General features: G+C 43.9%; 1 protein-coding gene across 1 annotated transcript; it reads right to left on the bottom strand.

Annotated features, from left to right (window-relative positions):
* Positions 1-2685: 2685 nt before the first annotated feature.
* On the bottom strand, positions 2686-8759 carry LOC119454461 (uncharacterized). Its single transcript, XM_037716387.2, has 3 exons — positions 8425-8759; positions 7510-7701; positions 2686-3200 (listed from the first exon to the last, which is right to left on the bottom strand). The coding sequence occupies exons 1-3, from the start codon at positions 8705-8707 to the stop codon at positions 2686-2688; spliced, it is 990 nt and encodes a 329-aa protein (XP_037572315.1). The 5' UTR covers positions 8708-8759.
* Positions 8760-23607: the final 14848 nt, after the last annotated feature.

Below are 23607 nucleotides of genomic sequence, written 5' to 3'. Positions count from 1 at the left end.
CACTGTTTATATAACATCAAAAGCAACTGATCTTTTCTCTCTCGGCCAATGTTTTCCCAGATTGCGAACACATGCAAACGCAAAAAAAATCAACTTTGTTTCAGGTACAACAAGTCGCAAGCCAGAACCAGAAACAGCGTGGAACGCGTGTTTGGTATCTGGAAGAGGAGGTTCCCATGCCTGCAGATGAAACTGCAAATTGAGACGGACACCTCACTCACAGTCATCACAGCATGTGCGGCACTTCACAATTTGAGCAGAATTTTGCGTGACCCATGCCCTCCCAGTGCACCGCCCCACATTGCACCCAGCGTTCACCAGCCTGCACCAGCGTTGCCGAATGGACAGCCGCAGATGGCACTTCAAAACTCTGATGGCTTTAGAACCCGTTCGCGTATTATTGCAAATTATTTTTCATAAATGCATGACATTATATTTCACTTTATATTGTTTTTGAAAAGATAAGAAATATAGATAGGTAGGTACGTTCAAATGATGGAGGTCAGGTGGAGAAATTATAAGCAGTAATAAGGTTATAATGGTAACAAACAAAACCGAGCGCTAAAGTGAAATACAAAAAAAAGGAGAGCACTACGCGAGACTCGTGCCATGCAATGCTTTCTTTGTTATTTGTCTCAGTGCAGTTTTGTGTGTAACTGACTCGAATCCAACCAGTCCAAATAGTGGTCTTGTATCTATACAATACAGCCTACGTCAGCTTTAACCTGTCATAAATGTAAAAGTGAAACAATTTACCCCTCCAGACTGCAATTAGTTGTATTGATTGAAAACTTACTTTCACTGCATTTCTTATACATTCAGAATCATAAAAAGCTTCCAGTTGCAGAATAGATTAAATTTTCAGTTCTTTCGCAAGTTTCTTCAAGTTTACAGGAAGTGGATGCCATGCGAAAACTCACTACAGGATCGACTATTTCATGTCTACCTGGCTTGAAAAGCACCTTTCTAGCCACTCGAAAATTGTGCCCAACGCAATACATTGTGAAAAACAGTCAAAGAAGTGTGCCTGCTACATACAGTGACATAAACCAAGCAAGATACCCAGCCATCTACCTTAATACTCATTTTAATAAAACATTTTGCATATTCCATCTCCTGTTTTCAAGCCATCCCAAGCGTTGGCGCCACCGACACTTGCATGGTCAGAGTGCGCACGTACATGCACAGCACGAGCAACACAACAGCAGTGACTGCCCGCACTTTACCAGGCCCTTCCTCTCATTTGGCCAACACACCGTCGAACTACACCACAACCATTCTAAAGGCAGCTGTTAGTTGCGGAATGACGAGAGTACTAACATACACAGTTGGCACTTGTGCGCGGCTTATTTCTTAGTTTTTCTTGTCAAACGCTTTTGCAGCTGTTTGCACTAATACCACATAACCGCTGCCAAATTTCAGACCATTTATAAACCTGTTGGATATGCTGCTCCCCCCCCCCTCCACTCAAAGTGATGCTATGCACTTTTGAATGTAACAAATGCAAGGCAAGGAGCTAAACGTATGTAACATTTCTGTTATTTACATGCTCAATGACATCCCAATTGCACAACAGAATATTAAGCGATACAGTTGTCATACCCAATTGATTTGACGCGGTTAGACGTGATAACCATGTACAAATCTCTGAAACTGGTGGTACAAAACATCATGCGTGTGTTTTTGAGGAGCCAAGCATTAAAAATATTATTGTTTGCACATGTGTCTATGGGGCACAACAGCAATGTTATCAGCATGCTTTGCACAGAGTAGAATAAACAGCACTCATCCTTGTTTCACAAATTTCTCAGCATGGTATCTTCTGTTGCATCCAGATTAATGCATACCTCAAGCTCGATGTTACAGAAGATTTTGCCGCTGATTTGTTACATTATCGACATCGAAATGGAACTACCATGCCATGGCCCAACGCTTCTTCTCGAATCCTCATTCAAACACATACAAGAAACAATGAGTGGAACACATATGAATCTGACAAAGCGTGTAAGCGCCAGTACTTCTCAATGCACCTTCTGCAGGCAGGTGGACGAGAGCGGATGACAGGCTGCACGCCCTGAAAAACTTGTAAACTTTTCGACAAGCCCGTGAAGGCAAGGCATTCCAAACTCACTCATCGAAAAGCTCACATGTTTTTCAAGACATCTAGCTAGCCATCCTCCCTTGTCCGCCCAGGTGCGGAGCGGATGACACATTAAGCAAGAAGACTTTTAAATGCATGAGGTTTCCTCGTGATGACCATGAGCTTCACATGAAACTTAATGGCTGCAAAACAACGTTGATGTCAACAACTGACAGTTTTTAACCAATTCATGCGCTGACGCTGCAAGTACAATGTGAGGACCACAAGAGAGACAGACCACACAGCTACAATGTAATGAAACTGGCAGTACTTCAGTGGCTATGGTGCGGGGCTGCAAACTCAAGGTGACAGGTTCGATCCAAGCTGTGGTAGCCAATTCATTCTGATGGCGCTGGAATGTGAAATTCCCCGTGTACTTAGATATAGAGGCATGTAAAAGAACCATCTTAACATTTTCGGGCTCCCACTCTATGGCTGCCTCATAATCAAGTGGTGGTTTCAGCACGTAAAACTCTCAAATTTCTGTTATTTTCATTAAGACACCTTTTTCTCTTTAACGAAAAAATTTTTTTCTTGTTTAGGCCTCATTCATTTTGCTTGTTAAGAAGCTTAATCTTCAGTTCAAGAAGGACCTTTTTTGCTTTCAAGTTCTCCATTTGTTGTGCGTGCTCTGCCTCCCTTTTCTGTAGTCTATCATTATGCTCATCACGAGCGAGTTTCGTGCGAAGCTCATGGTCCTCACGTAGAAGCTTCATGCGGAGCAAGTGCTCCTTCCTCTTTTGCCGCGCATCTTTCGTGATGGCAGCAAGCCGAGCACCCAGCTCGCTCGTCACAGCATCATTCCTTGAGCAGGACGGCCGGCTCGCGTTGGTTCGTCTTTCATGGCAGGCTATTGGCACCCGTGGCACAGCAGCTGGCAGGACTACAGCTGGCAGGTTTGCAGTTGGCACGACTCCAGGTGGGGATGGTGCTGGCGGAGTCCTTTGTGCTAGCTGAGCAGGGTCACCATTTTGTGGGACTGTACACTGTATAGCCGGTTCTTCATCCTGGCTGTGTGGCAAATCCCACTGACACGAGTTCTCGCACTGCATGTCGGCATCTGCAAGGTTGTTAGAATCAGAGTTGATATTAGTGTCGTTTGCGCAAGCTTTATACTCTTTCAGAAGCCACTTTTACCAATGCAATGTGGGCTGTACACACATTTTTGCCTTGCTGCACGATGCAGCGGTGTTTTTGCACAAAATACATCACTCTGCTTGCTATCAGGATATACTAAAGGGCACGACTCAATGTAAGCCCAAGAGCATACAACACTACAGCATGTGCCTGCGGGTGCTTCCAGCTGCAGGAGGTTGAATGATACGGTGACAGTGACAACTATGCCGCTACATTCAAACTTTTGCATGCGAGCCGCTCACCCTCATACTGGGACTCGTTTTCTGTATCATGAGCTGTGGAAATATTTAACTAGACAAATGGTGTCTGTGCTGGCACTTGTTTGCATCACAAGCAGGCTTTCTGTGTATATTTCTTGTTGACAGCAGAACACATAGAGCCAATTATGGGCACTATTGCATAATAAAAAAGCCGCTCCAGAACCTCGAAAGGTTTGCCTCATAGCAAGTCTACTTGCTATTCCACATGTATGTGGCGACAAATGAAATACACATGTTATCATAATCCACAGCATAATTCGAACAAAGTGAAAACAGACCTATCATTGTGATGCTCGCCAACTTCAAAGCAAAACAACATATTCTTTCGAATGCAAAAAAACTAAGAGGATCAGGCTTCAGAATATCCGAAGACTACTCCCGCAACACCCGTGATGCCCGCAAAAGCCTCGTTGAGTATGGCAAATCCCAAGGAAAAGCTTTTAAGCTTCGTCACGACAAGCTGATTATAGATAATAGGAGCTACGTATTTGATCACTCCAACAATAGGGTCATTCCATATAAAACATAGCTACCTCGCAATGCCTCCGGAAATACGTGTGACCCTTTCCCATTTCTTTACACAAACATTAGAAGCGTTCTTCCAAAACGTGATTCACTTCAATACCTTGTCGAAACCACTGAATCTAAAATAATTGCTCTCACCGAAACATGGCTGAATTCATATGTTGATGATTCTGAACTGTTATGCACTTTCCCCGATTTTGATATTTTTCGTCGTGACCGAGGCGGTAGGCGGGGCGGTGGTGTTATGCTGGCTACTCACCGTAGTCTTAACTGCTCATTAATCAACATTGCTACGCCAATCGAAGCCTTATTCCTGGTTTGTAAAACTTTATATCCACCTGTTATATTAGGTGTATGCTATCGCCCTCCTGACGCTGAACCTTCCTTCATTGTTTCGCTACACGAATTACTTTGATCTATAACGTCCACACACCGTAACGCTTCCATCATTTTATACGGCGACTTCAACTTTCACTCAATAACCTGGCTTGATATGTTATCATCTTCATCAAAGAATAACGAAGAATGTGAATTTTTGAACATGTGCTTCACATTTGGTCTTACACAGCTAGTCTTGGAACCAACGAGACGTACTGATAAAAGCGCACACATACTAGATCTTTTGTTGACGTCACACCCTGATAATGTCTCGTCACTAACAATTTTACCTGGGTAGAGTGACCACGTAATAGTTCATGGTTCCATTCATTGCAAACTATTACTTCCTAAAAAAGAAAAGAAACTATTCACACTGTACGATAAAGAAGATTATGGCAGCATGAATAGAGACCTAACTGAGTTCTGCACTTGGTTCATAGTTGATTTTCTGGATAGATCAGTTGAGACAAACTGGCTGTTGTTTAAAAACAAAATGCGTGACCTAATTAATAGATATATACCAACCATTTATGTTACAGAGCGCGTATTGTCCCCTTGGTTCAATAACAACTTAAAACGTCTGAATAACAAAAAAGAGACATTTTCGAGCCGCCAAAAATACAACGCATGCGCTTGGGAAAGATACCACGCGGCTGAAAAAACATTTGAGCGCTTTGCAGCGGAAGCTAAGCAACGTTTCCTTTCTACTACATTGCCTACAATGTTGCGTAATAATCCAAAGCAATTCTGGAAAACAATTAAACCAGCCCACCATAAAACTGTTTCTTTATGCGACGATCACAATAACCCTCTTCCTGAAGCAGTAGTTCCTGATCTACTCAATGAAACTTTTTCTTCTGTATTCACTCTCGAACCGAATGATGAACTGCCCAATTTTCCTGAATTTAGTTACCCTACTATGCCCGATATACAAGTCAGCCCTCATGGCATCAGCAAACTAATTGACAATCTTAAATTGTCATCTTCTGCAGGCATCGACGGAATTAACTCCAAGGTGTTAAAAAATACCAAGCATAGTACAAGTGTCATCCTGTCTCACATTTTCCAACAGTCCCTGTCATTAGGAGTGGTTCCACAGGACTGGAAGGTGGGCAAGATCATCCCAGTCCCAAAGAAAGGTACTTCGTCATCACATAATAGCTATCGACCGATTTCATTAACGTGTGTGGCTTCAAAATTAATGGAGCACGTCATTTATTCGCATGTAACCAAGTTTCTAATCTCTGTTGACTTCTTTCACCCACAGCAACATGGTTTTCAAAAAGGTTTATCTTGTGTGACCCAGCTTGCATTATTTACTCATGAAATCATCTCAAGCATTGATCGCAATATTCCCATAGACGCCCTGTTCCTCGACTTCGAGAAAGCCTTTGACAAGGTACCACACAAACGACTATTTCTTAAGCTCTCACATCTAAATCTTAACCCCTTTGTCTTCGACTGGCTGTGTGACTTCCTACAAAACAGGCAACAGTTTGTCTGTATTAATGGGCATACTTCCTCATTAGCGCCTGTTATATCCGGAGTTCCTCGGACCATTACTTTTTTTAATCTTCATCAATGACCTACCGACAAACATCTCCTCCTGTGTTCGACTTTTCACAGACGATTGTGTCCTTTACCATCCTATCCATAGCTTCCATGATAACATTTCCCTTCAAAACGATTTACTAACTGTTGAAAACTGGTGTAGAACTTGGCTAATGTGTTTAAATATCAAGAAGACTTCGCAGATCTCATTCCACCGCCGAGCTTCCTACCAAGCACATAGGTATGTCATTTATGGCTCCGAATTATCTTTAGCTTCATCGTATAAGTACCTTGGTATCACAGTGACTAATGACCTCAGCTAGTCACATCATATAGGAAGCATAACAAATGAAGCTAACCGTGTCCTTGGCTATGTCCGGCGTAACCTTAAGTTTACCCCTCCTCACGTAAAATTGCTAACGTACCAAACGTTCATTCGTCCCAAGCTGGAATACGCATGCGCAGTTTGGGACCCGTACCAGATTAACCTACAGAAATCTCTTGAGTCTATTCAAAACCGTGCTATTAGATTTGTCTTCTCAGATTATTCATACTATTCTAGCGTCACTGATCTAAAACATACGACTAATCTTCCCAGTCTTGTGTCACGCAGAAAAATAGCGCGCCTGTCCCTCTACCACAAGTTTTATCACTCGTCTCTTGTCACTCGATTATCGTACCTGCTCATCGCCTTTCGCTCCGCAACAGTCACTCTAAAGCTGTATACCCACCACCTGCGCGCACTACTGCGCACCTCAACTCATTTTTCATTTCAACAGCGAATGACTGGAATCATCTGCCCACCGACGCTGCGTACCACTCCGACCCGTTCCACTTCAAGTCATTCATCGAAGAACTCGTACAAATGTAACCCACCCCTCATGCAATACCCCATACCAGGGGCATTTGAGGGATCAATAAATAAATAAATAAATATGCACCACGAACATACACAGCTAATCAATATCTAGTACACACACAAAAGAGGTGATGTTGCATGATCAATTTACATTTTTCTCCACAAGGCATGGTCCCTCTTCAGTGCAGATAACATTAGGATGTTTCTTCTGGACGCAGACAGTGCAAGAGCATAATGCCCTGTACATTGCACACACACAAGTTAAGTGATTTTAAACACTCCACTGTACAGAAGAAGCACTTTATGTATGCAACACTGACAAGAAAACAGTGAAGTAATGTACAAATGCACCTATCAAAACCAGTTTTGTAAACCTTCAAGCTAAACATCATTCATCATCAAATGCATCATTCCTCCTTATAGCATCCATTATACCAAAACAAAAAATAAAACCCTTTCTGCAATGCTTCAACCTCATCATCATGATGCGCAAAGCAATGTGAGCATTCTGACATTAGAAAGGCGCTTATTTTCTTGCAGCACTGCTGTGTCAAATGTGTAATACAAAACGAGTTGTTCATTAGCCACCTGTATATTTGCAAACATGGTTTCCAAAATAATTAGCCCAGATCAAATATTCCCGATTAACTTATACTCACCGTCTACATCAGTGCTTCGTCCCGGCTGTGATGAAGCCAGCAGTGCTGCAACAGCAGGCGTGGTGGTCTCTGTGCCAGGCCCAGTGCGGTCACTGTCAAAGGGATTTTGTAGGCGTGTGGCCATGTGAGATGCCACCGCGCCAACCCTCTGCAGCTCCTCGTTCATGTTGCTATCCGCCGGGGTGCCGCCACCTTTGAGAGGCAAATATCAGCGTTAACCAAAGTTCACGATCGCTAAAAATTCAATCATGCCTCTTCAGTTCTACTGTGTTGAAAATGAGGCCAGAAACATATGCACACACCGTGATATAGCTGCCTCACGTCATTATGGAGCCCCCTGCTAGCCCAGCAGAAACAAACCACACACGTCGCCGTGCACACACGCACATGGCACCGCGCATGTGCTAACGAAGTGCAACTGTGCCCACGTTTTCTTCGCTGCTGCAGCGTACTTCATTACGGCGAACGACAAGCCTAAGCGCAAAAAATTAAGGTATATCGCGGCGTTCGACCGAAGACTGCATTTGCACGCTTTACAAACCGAAAAAAAGCATTCCTGGCATAGCATGACGCCCTTTGAGATAGCAACTGAAACATTCAAGACATCTAAGCATGAGCAAATTTACCGGGCATGCAAGTGCGTCACAGAAAACAAGTGCAGACACTTCGAATGCCTTCCTTTGCCTACACGTTGCAATCAACCAAGTTCAGTGCAAGGTTATTTCTGGAGTGGAATTTACATCCTCGCCACTGTTCCGTATACGCGCACAAGTGTCACAAGCTGTTGTTGACGGCACTCGAAATTAGATGCAGCGATCGCTTCCCGTGTTTTCGCTAAATATAAATCTATATATTTTCCATGCAACAAGCAAAACTGCAGCAATTTCGGCGCATAAGAAATGATACAACACTCACCTGTTTTGAATATTTCCCGGGTGTCCTCGGCTTTCGCGCGGTGCCACTTCTCCTTCAGGTTGTCCCAGCACTTTTTCAACTGTTTAGAAGTTCGCGGCCGCACATTGTGGCGGCAGTTAAATTCTTCGGTGAGTTTCTCCCACGCCTTTTTCTTGGCGTGAACAGACACCGCGTCAGTTTGCTTGCATTCAAGCACACTGCTGTACTTGCTCACGAGATCTACGAGCACGTTGCGTTCTTCCTCAGTGAAATTGACTTTGCTGCGCCGCTCCACTGGCTCCATCTCAAACCAACGCCGCTCGAACACACGACCTCCAAGCACCAACGGAATTAACAACAAAAAATACACTACAAACTACTGAAATAATTAAACTGATGAAATAGAGCAGAATAGAGCAGGGCTACTAATAAATAAAATAAACGAAAGTGTACAAAGTAAAAGAACAAGGCGAAACACGGAGCAAACAAAGTAAAAACAACGTGCACAAAACCGTGCCGGAGGCGCGAGAGGCCAAAACGTGCTCTGCGTCAATACGGGGGAGACAAGCGTGGCCAGACGTAAATTGCGGATTCACCAAAAACGGCGACCGCTTACCACGTTTTATCAAACATTCATACAATATCAATGTAAAATAGCTTGCGTCCATGTAATTGTTGCTTTTGTGTAATAAAGGTAGTTTTTATTTTGTAAAAGTTAATATTTCGTAGAAAAACTGCATCTAGCCTCGCTCCCAGGTACAACCCCTAACGAGTAAAGGGTGCCTTTCATAAGGCGCACTTATGGCGCGTTAAGGTGCGTTTTCGAAACTCACCTTGCTCTTTTCTTATACTTATACTTTTCTCGTCCTTTCGTAAGTAGCCTTATAGCGATAAGTTAAGTTTGGTTTGTGAATACGGCGGTTATTAAACGCTGAAAATTTGGTCTGTCTGTCTGTCTGTTTGTCTGTCTGTCACCCGATTCAGCCACCCGGCCAAAATTGGACCACTTGCTTACCGCCCACACTACTTAGACTGGTACGGCTGTTCATACTTGTGAACGTAATCGATCACAAAGTAAATATTACGCATATCTGAGGCGCAACATCACTAGGTAAGTATTAGGAGGTGTGTTCCTTTAATAGAAAATACATAGATACGTAACTCTAAAGACCCTAGTTTCTTAAGCTGCGCTGAAAATGCCATGCTATGCGCGTTTTATTTGCAGCCCGTCGCTGCAGCCTCACGTGCAAGCTCGCGCGAGCAAACGCCGCTGGCGCGCAGCGAAGCATAGACCGCTGCATAGACGGAACGCGCGGAGTAATATATTTTAATGGCCGTACTTCTTGCGAAGCTTTTACAGCGTTGCACCTGGCTGATGTATGAAATGGAGTATAGGATGGCTAATTTAGCAGTACAGAGTTTTGAGGCACATAACCGTAATCCGTAGCGTTCTTTAATTAGGAATACATATTGTACTGGTTTTTGCGTTAGTAAATGAAAAATCAATGCGTTAGAAATGGCGTCGAATGCGTTAGAAATGGTGTAGGAAACGCTGCGCGTTAAAAGAAGCCGACTGAAGCCGCGGCTCTGCAGCCGGCTTTAAGTCAACGGTAATAAAAGGTCCCAACAGATGGCGCGAGAGCAGGGCGAACGCGGTAAATTTGAATTGAATTCAGCAAAATCCCCATTGCATCCATCATGGGAGGAGTGAGAGGGGAGGGGAAGAGCGTGAGGGGAGGGAGGGTGGACAAGAGAGGGTGTTACTTATCAGGGGTGGCAGAAGACTATCCTCTTTCGATGTCATTTGCAGCGAAGCAAGCAGATATGCGGCCAACTTTTTATTTTGGGCCGCGCCCGCGGCGAGCAGTGCTGTAGCGTTTGGCATCGTTGATCGTGACGGCATTCTGAACTCGATGCGCGTGTTTACTTGACATGTTCAAAAGATACCTTAGGTGGTTTAGGGGCCATTTAAGGACTGACGATTATAAGAAAACGGCGTACATCACCGCCACTGCTGACTACGTGAACCACAACCGGGAACTAAACAGTTTGCTAGTATTTACGAATGATATTCTCCCCGAACAAACGTCATCAGTTAGGAGCAAACCTCAACAGTGCACGTCGACCATACAGGAGCATCATCTGTACCGCACATGTTCTCAACAGCATCCTCCGCCACATCATTAAATGGTTTCTTGAATGAGCATCCACCACACGTGCGTGGGCAGTTGAAAAATTTGAAGACTGTCGTCACCTTCCTGAAGCCGAGCGGGCTGGCTAGCAAGCTAAGAAGTGAGTACCAGGTGGAATTCAAAAATCACCACGTTGAATTCTGTGTACACGCAGTATACAATGGGGTAGAAGTCCTCCTGGATTCCAAAGGAAGCTCGCTAATGGAGGAAGTTAGCAAAAGTACTATAAAGAAGCAACCGTTTAAAGAAGCAACTGACATGCTCGAGGAAGAGAGGCAATCTACCCTGCCCACTCGTTTTGCTCAATCAAACAAAGCTGAACAAGCATTTCACGATCATGCCAGCTGACGCAGGGACAATTCCAGCAGAGGAAACTGGTGATGAGTGAACTCCAGAAGAGAACCCGCTATTAAAGTGGGAACAGGTTCTACAAATCATTTTGCGTGATATAAAATATGCTCCAAAATACGCTTGACGATTCCCACTACTGTATTTGCAGAAAAACTACAGTATGCCGGAACTGACTGAATGCTCCTCGTATCTCTATGTCTGGTCATCTTTTTCCACGCTTTGTAACATACATTACTGAAGGTTAAAGTACTTAACTATTATTTTTATTATTATTATTTTAATAATACTATTTAGGTACTTAACTACCATTTCAAACACCTTGACCTCGACAGCCTCCGTTCGCGCCTCCGTCGGTCCTGATGTGCGATCGGGCGGGACCGGGTCGGGTAGGTGAAATTTCTGTCGGGCTCGGACCGGGCCCGGGTATCGCTTTGAGTCACCGGGCCGGGCTCGGGTGGGTAGACATTTACAATCACCGGGCCCGGGCCGATAGTAACGGTCGTGCAGTGTTCTATTACCCTGTAGCACTTTTTTAGAACGTTTACCTTGAACTCTAAAGCACGAGCGAAATCGCCATAGGAGAGAAAAAAGATTCCTGCCGATAATTGCAGAAGCTGACTGCTCTCATGTGTGAACTCAACATGACGCACTGTCTTCTTACCTTGAGTTTGTCTACATAATTTCCACTTGCATTGGAAATATAAGAACACCAAAAAGCAAGTATACACTGAATGCTTTAAAATGAGATATGAAAATACTGCATAACCTTGACAACGTTATTAAAACAGCAGAGAAGCGACACGGTTGAAATAAATTTTGCAGAACAATAACAACACTTATAGCAATGGCCAATGAATTATCAATGATTTTCTAATTAAAGAATCTAACCCGAATATCATATACAAAAGTAAATATAATGGAAATGTTTACTCCTCTCCGAATGACATCGCTGATGCTTATATTACATTTTTTTCCTTCTCTCCACCAGATAATCACTCAATTCGTGACCATTAACAAAGTCTAGTATCACATTCATTTTTCCTTGCTCGAACTAACACTTCAGTTCCGAAGGCGGTTTTGAATCTAAAAACACTAGTGCTGGCTTTTATGCCGTTTTCACCAGCCATCTCAAAGAAGCTATCATTATTATAGCCGATAAAATCACATACATGATTAGCATAACTTTTCAGGCTCTTACGTTTCGAAATGAACGAAACTTTGGCACGTAAAACCCCAGAAAGAAGAAAAGTTTCTAAACTAATTTCAATATTGAAAATGGGAGATAAGGGTGATAGAGCAAACTATAAGGCCATCGCAATTGTGCCGTTTTTCAGCAAGGTCTTAGAAAAACTAATTGAAACACCTCAAACACCTCCTGCATGGGCCCTAGTTTAGGCTTGCAGTATTTTGTAAATAAAATAAATAAACAAATAAATATGAAACAAAATTACACAATTTGACTTCCCTTTTAGATATTTAGCTACAATAAAACTGATTTCGCTGGTGGAAAACATTAAAAGAGGCATTGACAATGGAACTTTTGTTGAGCCAATTTTCATCGATTACGCCAAAGCTTTTGCTTCCATCAACCACGACATCCTTTTCCTTCTTTGCACACAATAAAAAAGTTGGCCGCATATCTGCTTGCTTCGCTGCAAATGACATCGAAAGACGATAGTCTTCTGCCACCCCTGATAAGTAACACCCTCTCTTGTCCACCCTCCCTCCCTTCACGCTCTTCCCCTCCCCTCTCACTGCTCCCTTGATGGATGCAATGGCGATTTTGCTGAATTCAATTCAAATTTACCGCGTTCGCCCTGTTCTCGCGCCATCTGTTGGGACCTTTTATTACCGTTGACTTAAAGCCGGCTGCAGAGCCGCGGCTTCAGGCGGCTTCTTTTAACGCGTAGCGTTTCCTACACCATTTCTAACGCATTCGACGCCATTTCTAACGCATTGATTTTTCATTTACTAACGCAAAAACCAGTACAATATGTTTTCCTAATTAAATGAACGCTACGGATTACGGTTATGTGCCTCAAAACTCTGTACTGCTAAATTAGCCATCCAATACCCCGTTTCATACATCAGCCAGGTGCAACGCTGTAAAAGCTGCGCAAGAAGTACGGCCATTAAAATGTATTACTCCGCGCGTTCCGTCTATGCAGCGGTCTATGCTTCGCTGCGCGCCAGCGGCGTTTGCTCGCGCGAGCTTGCACGTGAGGCTGCAGCGACGGGCTGCAAATAAAACGCTCATAGCATGGCATTTTCAGCGCAGCTTAAGAAACTAGGGTCTTTAGAGTTACGTATCTATGCATTTTCTATTAAAGGAACACACCTCCTAATACTTACCTAGTGATGTTGCGCCTCAGATATGCGTAATATTTACTTTGTGATCGATTACGTTCACAAGTATGAACAGCCGTACCAGTTTAGGTAGTGTGGGCGGTAAGCAAGTGGTCCAATTTTGGCCGGGTGGCTGAATCGGGTGACAGACAGACAAAAAGACAGACAGGCAGACAGACAGACCAAATTTTCAGCGTTTAAGTTCCCCAAGAAAGACTATCGTCTTTAAAAGCTATCTGCTTGACCACGAAATGACGGTTAGTATTTCAGGTAACCTCTCCAGTACACCAGTTACTAATATAGGCGTTCCTCAAGGCCCACTACTATTTGTAATTCGTGTTAACGGGAGAGAGAGAGAGGTTTATTGAAGAAACGCAGAGAGGTCGGTGTGTTAACGGTGTTTCTATTTGTCTTGCTCGTTCCATACAATGCATTTTTTGCGGCGGTGACACACATCAAATAAAATTGGTGACGTTTTCCACTTCCGAATTTGTTGAACTGTGTGGTACTGATCGTCAATTATCAAGAACCTTTCGCTATCACCAGCCAAGAATTGCATAACTATCGATTGAACTGTGTTATATATCAGTGTTTAGACGAGCGAGCAAAGACGAGGATAGCGAAGAGGCGCGACCATAGATTCATAGCTCGTGACCACGCAGCCGGTCTTGCAGTGTTCTAAAATACAATAAAAGACACTTTACAATGCTGGCGACGAGGGAACGAGACCCCGCGAAGCAAGTTTTCCTTGAAGACGATGCCTGAAGGCAAGATACCAGAATTTATGCCCGGCAAAGACGGGTCATTGTGGGTAGAGCACCTGGAGTTCTACTGTGAAGCCGACTACATCGTCGAATCTTCCAAGAAGCGAGCGGTTCTCCTCACGCTGTGCGGTGACACTGAGGGCCCTGGTTGCACGCCGGAAACCTTCTGAGGTGGATTTGGTGGACGTCATCAAGTTACTGAGCCAGCACTTCGACTAACGGCCTTCCGAGTTACTCGGACGATATCGCTTCCAGAAACGAGACCAGCTTGCTCATGAGTCCGTCAAAGTCTAGGTGACAGCTCTGCGACCTTTGGCAAAGGACTGCAACTTTGCCAACGCAGACTCAATGACCGTGGGTCCTGGTACGTCAAGCAGAAGCGCGGAAGTCCAGTCGCAAGCAGGGAGTACGAGACTACCTTTGAAAGTTATGCTACGAGGCAGATTGGTATGTGGAATCCACGATTCTTATATTCAACAAAGGTTGCTACCTGAGGATAAGCTAACACTTATGAAAGCGTACGAGCTTGTTTTGACTGCTAAATCAGCAAAAGATCAGCAGAGACGGATTAGAAGCCGTCAGCAACAGGCCGACAATTTCGATGTATCATCGTCACAGTGTTCGCGAGTGCTCTACAAGCAGGGCACCTCAAAGCTTCCGATTCTCAGCAGATCATAAGACCGACACAGGTTTCTTCAAGAATGCTACGTGTAGTTTCGGCCGTAGAAAGAGTCAGGTCGCAAAAGCTTGCCTGTCGAAAAAGGCTAAATCACAGAAGTGCCAAGGAAGCCATCGTTTAGAGGAAGAAGAAGTTTTAGAGGACAAGGAAGGCGGCCTCCCTACTGTTTTTCACACGGGACTAGGGATGACAACCACAGCTAGGTTCGTCATGGCAGTAGGGCTGTCTGGTCGGCAACTCCAGATCATAGCCAGAAATTAGGGACATTTCGTACAGTTTCCTTTTTTTCGCCACCATGTGGCGTATCGACCTTAAAGAATTCGAAATGCCCGCTATGACGTATGCTATGACGCAAAACTAAAGAAAGCACAATAAAAAGAAACACACCCTGAAGCTGTCGCTTCACCTCGGTACTTGGAAACGTGCGCGCTTGTGTATCAGCGTTATCTCGAAGACAGCCAGCTACTTGCTCTACTGACAAACGACGGTTTCGCTAGACACCTGGCCAAATAGCTCGTCGGCATTCCGGAAACACGTCTGGCCGAGATAACGTCTCCCGCGAAGCTTCCGTTGAATATATATATATATATATATATATATATTATATATTTTTTTTTCTTGAGCGGACTTTTTATTTGTATATCACGGTGGCCTCGGTCTTGCGTATACGTCAAAGTTATGGGTTGCCTATAGAACTGGCGTGATCCATTGTTTAAGAGGAAGCTTTAGCTCGAGCCTATCCTGGATGGCGGATACTCAAATACATGTAAAATACAGGAATGCTTTTATGAGAAAACTGCTGAACCGATTTGAATGAAATGTGTTGCATTTAAGAGGGAAAGTTAAATTGCAAAGACACAGCAAATAGAATTTTCGTTTAAATAGTGTAGTGTTTTCAAATAATTGCAGGATGTTCACAGATTTGGAAAAAAATAGAAGCATGAAGTATAAAAATACGAAACTCACCCATTAAAAACAAATATGGCATTTCTATAAACTGCACCTGTTGGAGCATCAAAAGCGAACAAAGTTTTTTTTGCTATACCTTAACACTTAAGTGAATTTGTTATAATGTTTGGAAAGGTTTTGCAAATGCAACATTCACAACATAGTGGTCTATTTCAGGATGGTGTATGATATATGATTGCTATCCGCTTTGGATGTATTAGTAGGTCCAGTTTAAAGAATTCCGATATCATTTTTAGCTGCTAAGGTACATAGTTCTATACGTCAAGTTTTCTTTTTCGAAATTTTGCAATTCTTTAGAATTTTACGTACAAAGTAGACAGCCTAAATAAAATATCCTTTTCTGAAATCACTACACTTTAACTTTTTTTTCTAAATTGAACATAACTCATCAGATTTGGTGCAGTTGTTGCTCTGAGCAGTGGCGCACCAACGGCGGGGGTTTCGAGTGTTGTAACCCCCACCCCCTTGAGGCCAAATTACTCCCCCCTCCCCCATGCGTCCATCCCCACCATTCCAACGCGTACATTGAGCGCTCTGTTCACATTGTCATTAAAATTGAGGAGGTGGCTTGAGGTCGAAATTTCGTGATTAACAAGCACACTCTATCACTGTCTTGCATTTATTCATTCACTTATAAATTATTTGGAGTAAAACGCTGAAGAAACCTAATGTCCCCCTTGAGTTCGAGCTTGAATAATATAGTTGTTGATAAGATATGTTTGTAAACGTGCCATCGTGCCCCAATGAGCTAGAGCACCGGCGTACTGGGCTCGACGGCAGAGGATATGTTTGTAAAGCAGCGTGGGAAGGAAGAGGAGACAAGAAAGGGAGAAGGCAGGGATTTTATTCAGAAGCGTGTCTCATGCTGTGGTCGTCGTACCACCTTACGTTCCATCAGGATAATTTCTATTTCATTCCGCTACTATTGTTCTATCGTCAATCAATCGAGATTAGGCCACCGTCGTCATGGCATCGTAATTGCGTCGCAATTATTTATCGTCATCACTTCAGAATCATCTCATCGTCGTCATGCCGTCGTCCTTACATGCCTTCGTTGTTCTACCGACATCATTCCTACCTCGTAATTCCATCGTCGTCACTGCATGCACCGTCGGCCTGCGGTCCTTGTTCTACCATCGTGACATTATTTTGGCGAGCGATGGTCATAACAAAGCGTGTCAATCAGGGAGACAGTGTATGGCCGCATATAAATGTCTGACGGGGTGTGGGCTCGCAAGCTAACATGCCTTCTGTTTTGTAGCAATCGCATCCCCGGCTGTTCAACGGCAAAGAAGATTTTCCTGCTGCCCTGGTCGATACCGTACGCGGACTAGTGTGGCTGTCCAAGCTGCGCATGCGTCAACGTTCCGCTGTCCATCGTCTGTCCGGCAACGACGCGAGGGACGCTATCAGGGACCGGACCGCATACAAAAGCGGCAGCAGACAGCCATCCTGTCGCAGTCTGACGGGGTGTGGGCTCGCAAGCTAACATGCCTTCTGTTTTGTAGGTAAGCCATAATTTTGGTCATAGCTACGTCTTTCTTGCTTTGTTTCGCCCCCATCTGACTGCGACAGAGCCTTTTGCGTTGTGCTGTGCATTTTGTCATGTCCCTTGCATCCAGAATTCCAAACTGTGCTGCTTGTCGCGAACCGGTGCCACGGGATGCACTAAGCGTGTGCTGTAGTGACTGCAGCAGCTTATATCACACTGGGAAGTGCTCCGGCGTTGCAAAAAAGAACGTAAAAGTCAGCTGGGTGTGTCCAGAGTGCGCCAGAATAAAAACGACATCTGGCGCAATGAATAATTCTGAAGAGCCGCAGCCCACTCTTCGAGAGGTAACGGCAGCCATAAGCTCTGTTCAAAGCAGGCTAGATGACTTCCACTCGCGAGTAGACAGACTTGATAAGGGCATGCAGTTGGCGTCCACTAAGAATGACTCAGTGCTGGGATTAGCTGAAACGCAGAGTAAGCTAATCGAAAAAGTTGAAAGCTCGATGGAAATGCTGTCAAAGAAGTATGATGAGATAACCACATCTATTGCTTCTCAGAGCAGACAGGTTGCTGCTCTCAGGAAACACTCTTATGAATTAGACACATGTCTTGCGGCCAAGGACAAAGAAATTGCGCAGCTGCAGACAGCGGTCAGAAATTTGGAGATTTATTCTAGAAGGAATAATATCGAAATTCATGGCGTGGAACCTGGTGCTAAAGAAGACCTTAACATTGTTTTGAAATCTCTAGCTGAAAAACTCGATATACCATCGCTGACTTCTGACTGTATTGATGCAGCTCATAGGCTGCCAACTAGGGAAGGAAGGATACCGCCCATAATCGTTAAGTTTACTTCAAGAGTACAAAGAGACACATGGTATAGCAAGCGTAGAATCTTGATAAAGGAAAACATTTTCATCAATGAGAACTTGACGGCTGAAACAAGGAGACTGCTCTGGCAGGCAAAGCAAGTTGCAAAGGTGAAGGCATTCAAGTTTGTGTGGACGAAGAATGGAATGGTTTTCATGAGAAAAACTGAAGGATCTGGCGCGAAGAAAATTATCAGCGAAGCTGATCTATTAGGGCTAAATTAGTCATGTCTAATGCGCTCAATTCATTCGCGGAATGGGTACAAAGAAGGCTGCGCTTTCATGATTGCCGCACTGCACCATTTATAGAGCTTGCACACACTAACGTCAGAAGCATTAAAAAGCACTGGGATTCACTAAATGTGTACTTGAGCGATGCATTGAAATACTTAGACATCCTCATATTAACAGAGATAAATATAACGCAGTCCGAATCTGCAGCGTATATTCTCGAAGGTTTTCAGTCACATTCAAAGTGCCGTGACCTGAGCAAGGGCGGTGGCATCTACGTTTTTGTTAAGAACGAAGGGATAATGGAAGTAATTTCTGCTGACTTTACCGCAGCGGAAGTCGTTCCCTTTTTAATATGCAAGCCTAAAGCTACTTTCCTGGTATTAGCAGTATACAGGCCGCCTAATTCTGATCTGAAAGTGTTTTTATCTGAATTGTCTACATTCCTCACTAAACATGCTCGTCATAACATAATTATAGTGGGAGATATAAACATTGATATCGCCAAACCAAGAAAACAGGGAGTCGCTGATTATGTAGATTTCCTTTCAGCCCATGGTTTGGTACATCTAATACATCATTTCACCCATGAAGAACTTGTGGCTTCCAGGCTCACGAGATCATGTATTGATCATATAGCGTCGAGATGCCCACACTTTGAAACCGATGCTGTAGTTATACATAAAAAAGTGGCAGATCATTATTTCACGGCTTTACGTGTGACAGATACTATCGCTTCTGAAGATGACGTGAATCACGTGGGATATTTCATAGACGACAGAAAGGTAGATAAGCTAGTAAGAAACTTTGACTGGACGACATTAGACACAACCAACCATGTGATAACGTATAATCAATTGGTAAATCAGTTTAGTACGTTCTTTTTACTATCCACGAAAAAAGTGAAATTGAAACGTAGAAATCCGAAGAAAGAATGGATAACAGCATCCATTGTAGAACTATCTTATCAAAAAGATAGGTTATGGAGGCGTTGTAAAAATTACCCGACAAACCTGGATCTGCAGAAAGAATATCGAACCGCACGTAACAAGCTTACTGCTCAGCTACGAATAAGTAAACGGGAATACTACGCTGAAAAATTTTCACAGTGTCGCAGTAACGTAAGAAAGACATGGGGCTTGCTGAATGACTTGGCGGGAAAACCTGAACGTAAAAGTCTAGATGATGGCTTGCTGAAAACATTTTCGCCTGCAGAATCATTGGACATTGCTAACTCCTTTAAAGATGCCTTTGAACTATCACTAACAAAACTAAAACAGCAGTCTACTAGACCTCTGAAATTAAATTACCTAGGCCAGATAATTCCAAACTCTGCTATCCTACCCCCCATTAACGCAAGTGACCTGTGGAACTTGATTAACGCTATTCCACTCAACAAACCGGCAGGTTATGACCGAATAAGAGCTCGAGATATAAAGTACAATTTCTATCATCTGCAAAACGTGCTCTTGTTTATCTTAAACGGATGCTTCGAAACAGGTATAATCCCGCAGGGCTTAAAGACCTCAGTAATTATACCAATTTATAAGAAAGGTAGTAAATTAGATAAAAATAATTATAGACCAATTGCAATAATGAACGTGTTAGCACAAGTAATGGAGATATTTATTTACACTTGCATGTTATCCTTTTGCGATAAATTTGATATTATAAGTCCCTCTCAATACGGTTTTAGACGTAGCTTAAGTACAGTCGATCTGCTGGAAGAATGTAACGATTACGTATGTAAAAATATTGATCAAAATAATATTGTGCTTGGCCTTTTCTTAGATCTGACAAGAGCTTTCGAATCCATTGAACACAACATCATGTTATACAAACTAGAAAGTATTGGTTTCCGAGGTCCTTATTTGAAATTCTTTTCTAATTACTTCTCCAACCGTTTGCATGTAGTCTCTATAAAAAATACATATAGTGATTTTACATCAGTTAGATATGGTGTACCTCAAGGATCGGTTCTGGGACCTCTTTTATTTAATATATACGTCAATGATATTGCCAACATGCAACTGAATGCTGCAATATTTCAATATGCTGATGACACTGCACTACTCATATCACACGAATCGTATTCTGAAGCGGTAAAACTACTTCAAGAAGACGCAATACGTGTGATTGATTGGTTACATGCTAATCAAATATATTTAAACAAAGAAAAAACAACCATAATATGTTTTACAAATCCTCATAAGACTGTTAGCCTAGACCTATCCATTCAATTACATGGTTCTCAGTGTTTAAATTGTTCTTGCATTTCTCTACCGCTATCCCCTACTGTTAAATACCTTGGTCTTCATTTTGACGACCGGATGTTGTGGGATGTTCACATTGACTACATAATGAAGCGTTTACGAACGGTAGCAGCTCAGTTATACACGCTTAAATTTAAGACGCCTGTTAAGTTGCGAAGGTTAGTTTTCAAGGCTCTAGGCCAGTCTGTGCTCAGATATGGTATTTCAGTTTTTGGTTCCTGCTCACAAACGAAAGTAGATCGAGTGGATAAGCTATTGCATAGGATAGCTGCGAGCATACTGTATGGTACTGCTCATGACTGTTCAGACAAAGACGCAAGAAGTAATATTGCAGGTGTTGAGTCCTTTTCGGATCTGTTTGTACAAGTGATACTACTTCGTAATATTTTCTCGAATCGCCACAAAATAATACAGAGTAAACCTAAAGCGCTAAGAAAAACATACCTCTATCAGTTACCGCGTATATATACCAACTACGGTAAAAAGTGTCGCGAATATTACGTTCCTTTTTATTTTAACCAGTTGCCGAAAGAAATACTTCAACAGCATTCCCAAAAAGAAGCCAAACAACAAATTAAAGAATGGTTACTTCATCGTCAAAATATTTGACACGTATTCTGTGCGTCTGTTATTTTTTTTTGAACAGTTCCTATTTTTATTTCACAATTGTCTTGTAAACAAAATATTGTTTTTTTATATATGTATTTCTGTCATTTTTGCCATTTTCTTTAAAAATACCGGGAAATCTTTTTTTGTTTCTTTTTTTTTTCTCACACTACTAACACAGTAAAATATCTCGTGTTATTTTGAAGCTGTTGCCACATGTATAATATGTGTTGTACCTCTGTCTTGTTAGCAGTGAGCTAGCACCTCATGTCTGCCGTGACCCGCCCACAAGCGACTTGCGCTTATGCGGGCACGAAATGTGTAATAAGTTGTGAGCTGCGGAAATAAAGGCGTATGTATGTATGTATGTATGTATATAGCCGAATCACTTGAAACATCACGAGAAACACTACGGATTCTAAATAAAGGTATCTTAGCTAACACGGTGTGTCGCTTCTTGTTCGCTACATTTTGTGAATATTAATCGCATTAACTTTGCCAGTCATCTTAAGATGGGTTCTGCCAGAATTCTTTAGTCTTAGCGGTACTAAAAAACTGTGGTCCACATTGTTCCCACCTCGAATTTCTAGAGGTGATCGTGCTCAGGCGTGTTACGGACTACTCGAAGTTTGATGGAGGTAGCGGTGTGATTTCGACAGTGGCGCCGCCTATCAACAAGGGAAAGCTCATATGGATGGGTGAGAGTAGCGGCGAAAGGGCAAACTTCAAGATTTGCTAAACATTACAGAATCCAATCAAACTGACAGAGTTAGAAAAATGTATGCATTGCAATCGCGCTAAAGAAATTGGAAACTATGGGATTGGTGCGAGACTCGCTGCAACAACATTCACTAGACTGTCTCAGGTATTCAAGCTATCCTTAACTGGAATCAATAAGAATAGTTTCGGTACAGGTCGTTAAACTTTTCAAGAGCGGAAGACGTGCCTAGAGACACTGGGCTGCAATATTGTTACGGGGATAACGTTTATTTAGGGAGTGAGTATGGCTATATACAAGGTTTGGACAAGCAGCAGCGACGGATGCAAGGCTGTCGCGCGCCTCTGGCCACTTCGTCGCCGTCGTCTTCGTCCGACCGACAGTAGCAGCCCCTTCACTGTCTCGTGGCACTACCCCCCCCCCCGGGGCGAGAGCACCGACCCGGTGCTTGCTACGACGGACCAGAGGGTCCAGTTACGTACGGCTTAAGTCTCGCAACGTGCACGATAGCAGAGGGTGGGGGGCGTAGACGGCGCTGGTGCGGTGACTGGCTCGATCTCATACGTAACGTCGGTGACTTGACGTAGCACCCTGTAAGGACCATCGTAGCGGGACAATAGCTTTTCGGAGAGACCGATGCGGCGGGACGGAGACCACAGTAGCACGAGAGCGCCGGGGGAGTAAGAAACGTCTCTGTGGCGACTATCATACAGGGCTTTCTGGGAAGCCTGAGACACTGTGAGCCGTTCACGTGCGATCTGGCGAGCTGTGTCGGCGCGCGCTAGGGCGTCGCGAACGTACGTGGTGGTTGAGCTGACAGGATGTAAAGTATCGAGAGGCAGAGAAGGTTTGAGTCCATACAGGAGATAAAACGGCGAGTAGCCAGTAGTGTCATGTCGGGACGAGTTGTAGGCGAAAGTAACGTACGGCAAAGTAGCGTCCCAATCGCGGTGATCGGTGGAGACGTACATTGAAAGCATATCGGTCAGAGTTCGGTTCAGGCGCTCTGTGAGTCCATTCGTTTGGGGGTGATAAGCAGTTGTGAGCTTGTGGTGGGTAGAGCAGGAACGAAGGATGTCATCGATGACGCGAGACAAAAGGTATCGGCCTTGATCGGTCAGAAGCTGTCGAGGAGCACCATGATGCAGGATGGTGCCATGAAGGAGAAAGTCGGCGATATCCGTAGCGCAACTGGTTGGGAGGGCACGGGTAATGGCGTATCGCGTCGCGTAGTCGGTCGCTACGGCGACCCACTTGTTGCCTGATGTCGAGGTTGGAAAGGGACCAAGAAGGTCGAGGCCAACACGAAAGAATGGTTCGGCGGGAATGTCTATAGGTTGAAGCAGACCGGCAGGTAACATAGCTGGCCTCTTGCGGCGCTGGCATTTCTCGCAGCTAGCGACGTATCGTTGGACGGAGCGATAGAGACCAGGCCAGAAGAAACGGCGCCTGACGCGATCACAAGTGCGGGTGACACCAAGGTGACCAGCAGTGGGCTCATCGTGAAGCTGGCGAAGGACATCTGACTGCAGATGGGCAGGCACGACAAGGAGGCGTTCAGGGCCCTCAGGATGCATATTATGGCGGTATAAGGTGCCGTCCTGAAGGAAGAACAAGTGGAGGGAAGGGTCGGGTGTGGCGGAGTTGAGGCTGTCGATGATAGACCGTAAAGCCGAGTCGCGGCGTTGTTCGTCCCGTATATTAACGAGGTCCG

Source organism: Dermacentor silvarum, chromosome 5, assembly GCF_013339745.2.
Source record: "Dermacentor silvarum isolate Dsil-2018 chromosome 5, BIME_Dsil_1.4, whole genome shotgun sequence".
In the NCBI taxonomy this organism is placed as follows: domain Eukaryota; kingdom Metazoa; phylum Arthropoda; class Arachnida; order Ixodida; family Ixodidae; genus Dermacentor; species Dermacentor silvarum.
This window is presented reverse-complemented; position numbering and strand designations above follow the sequence as displayed.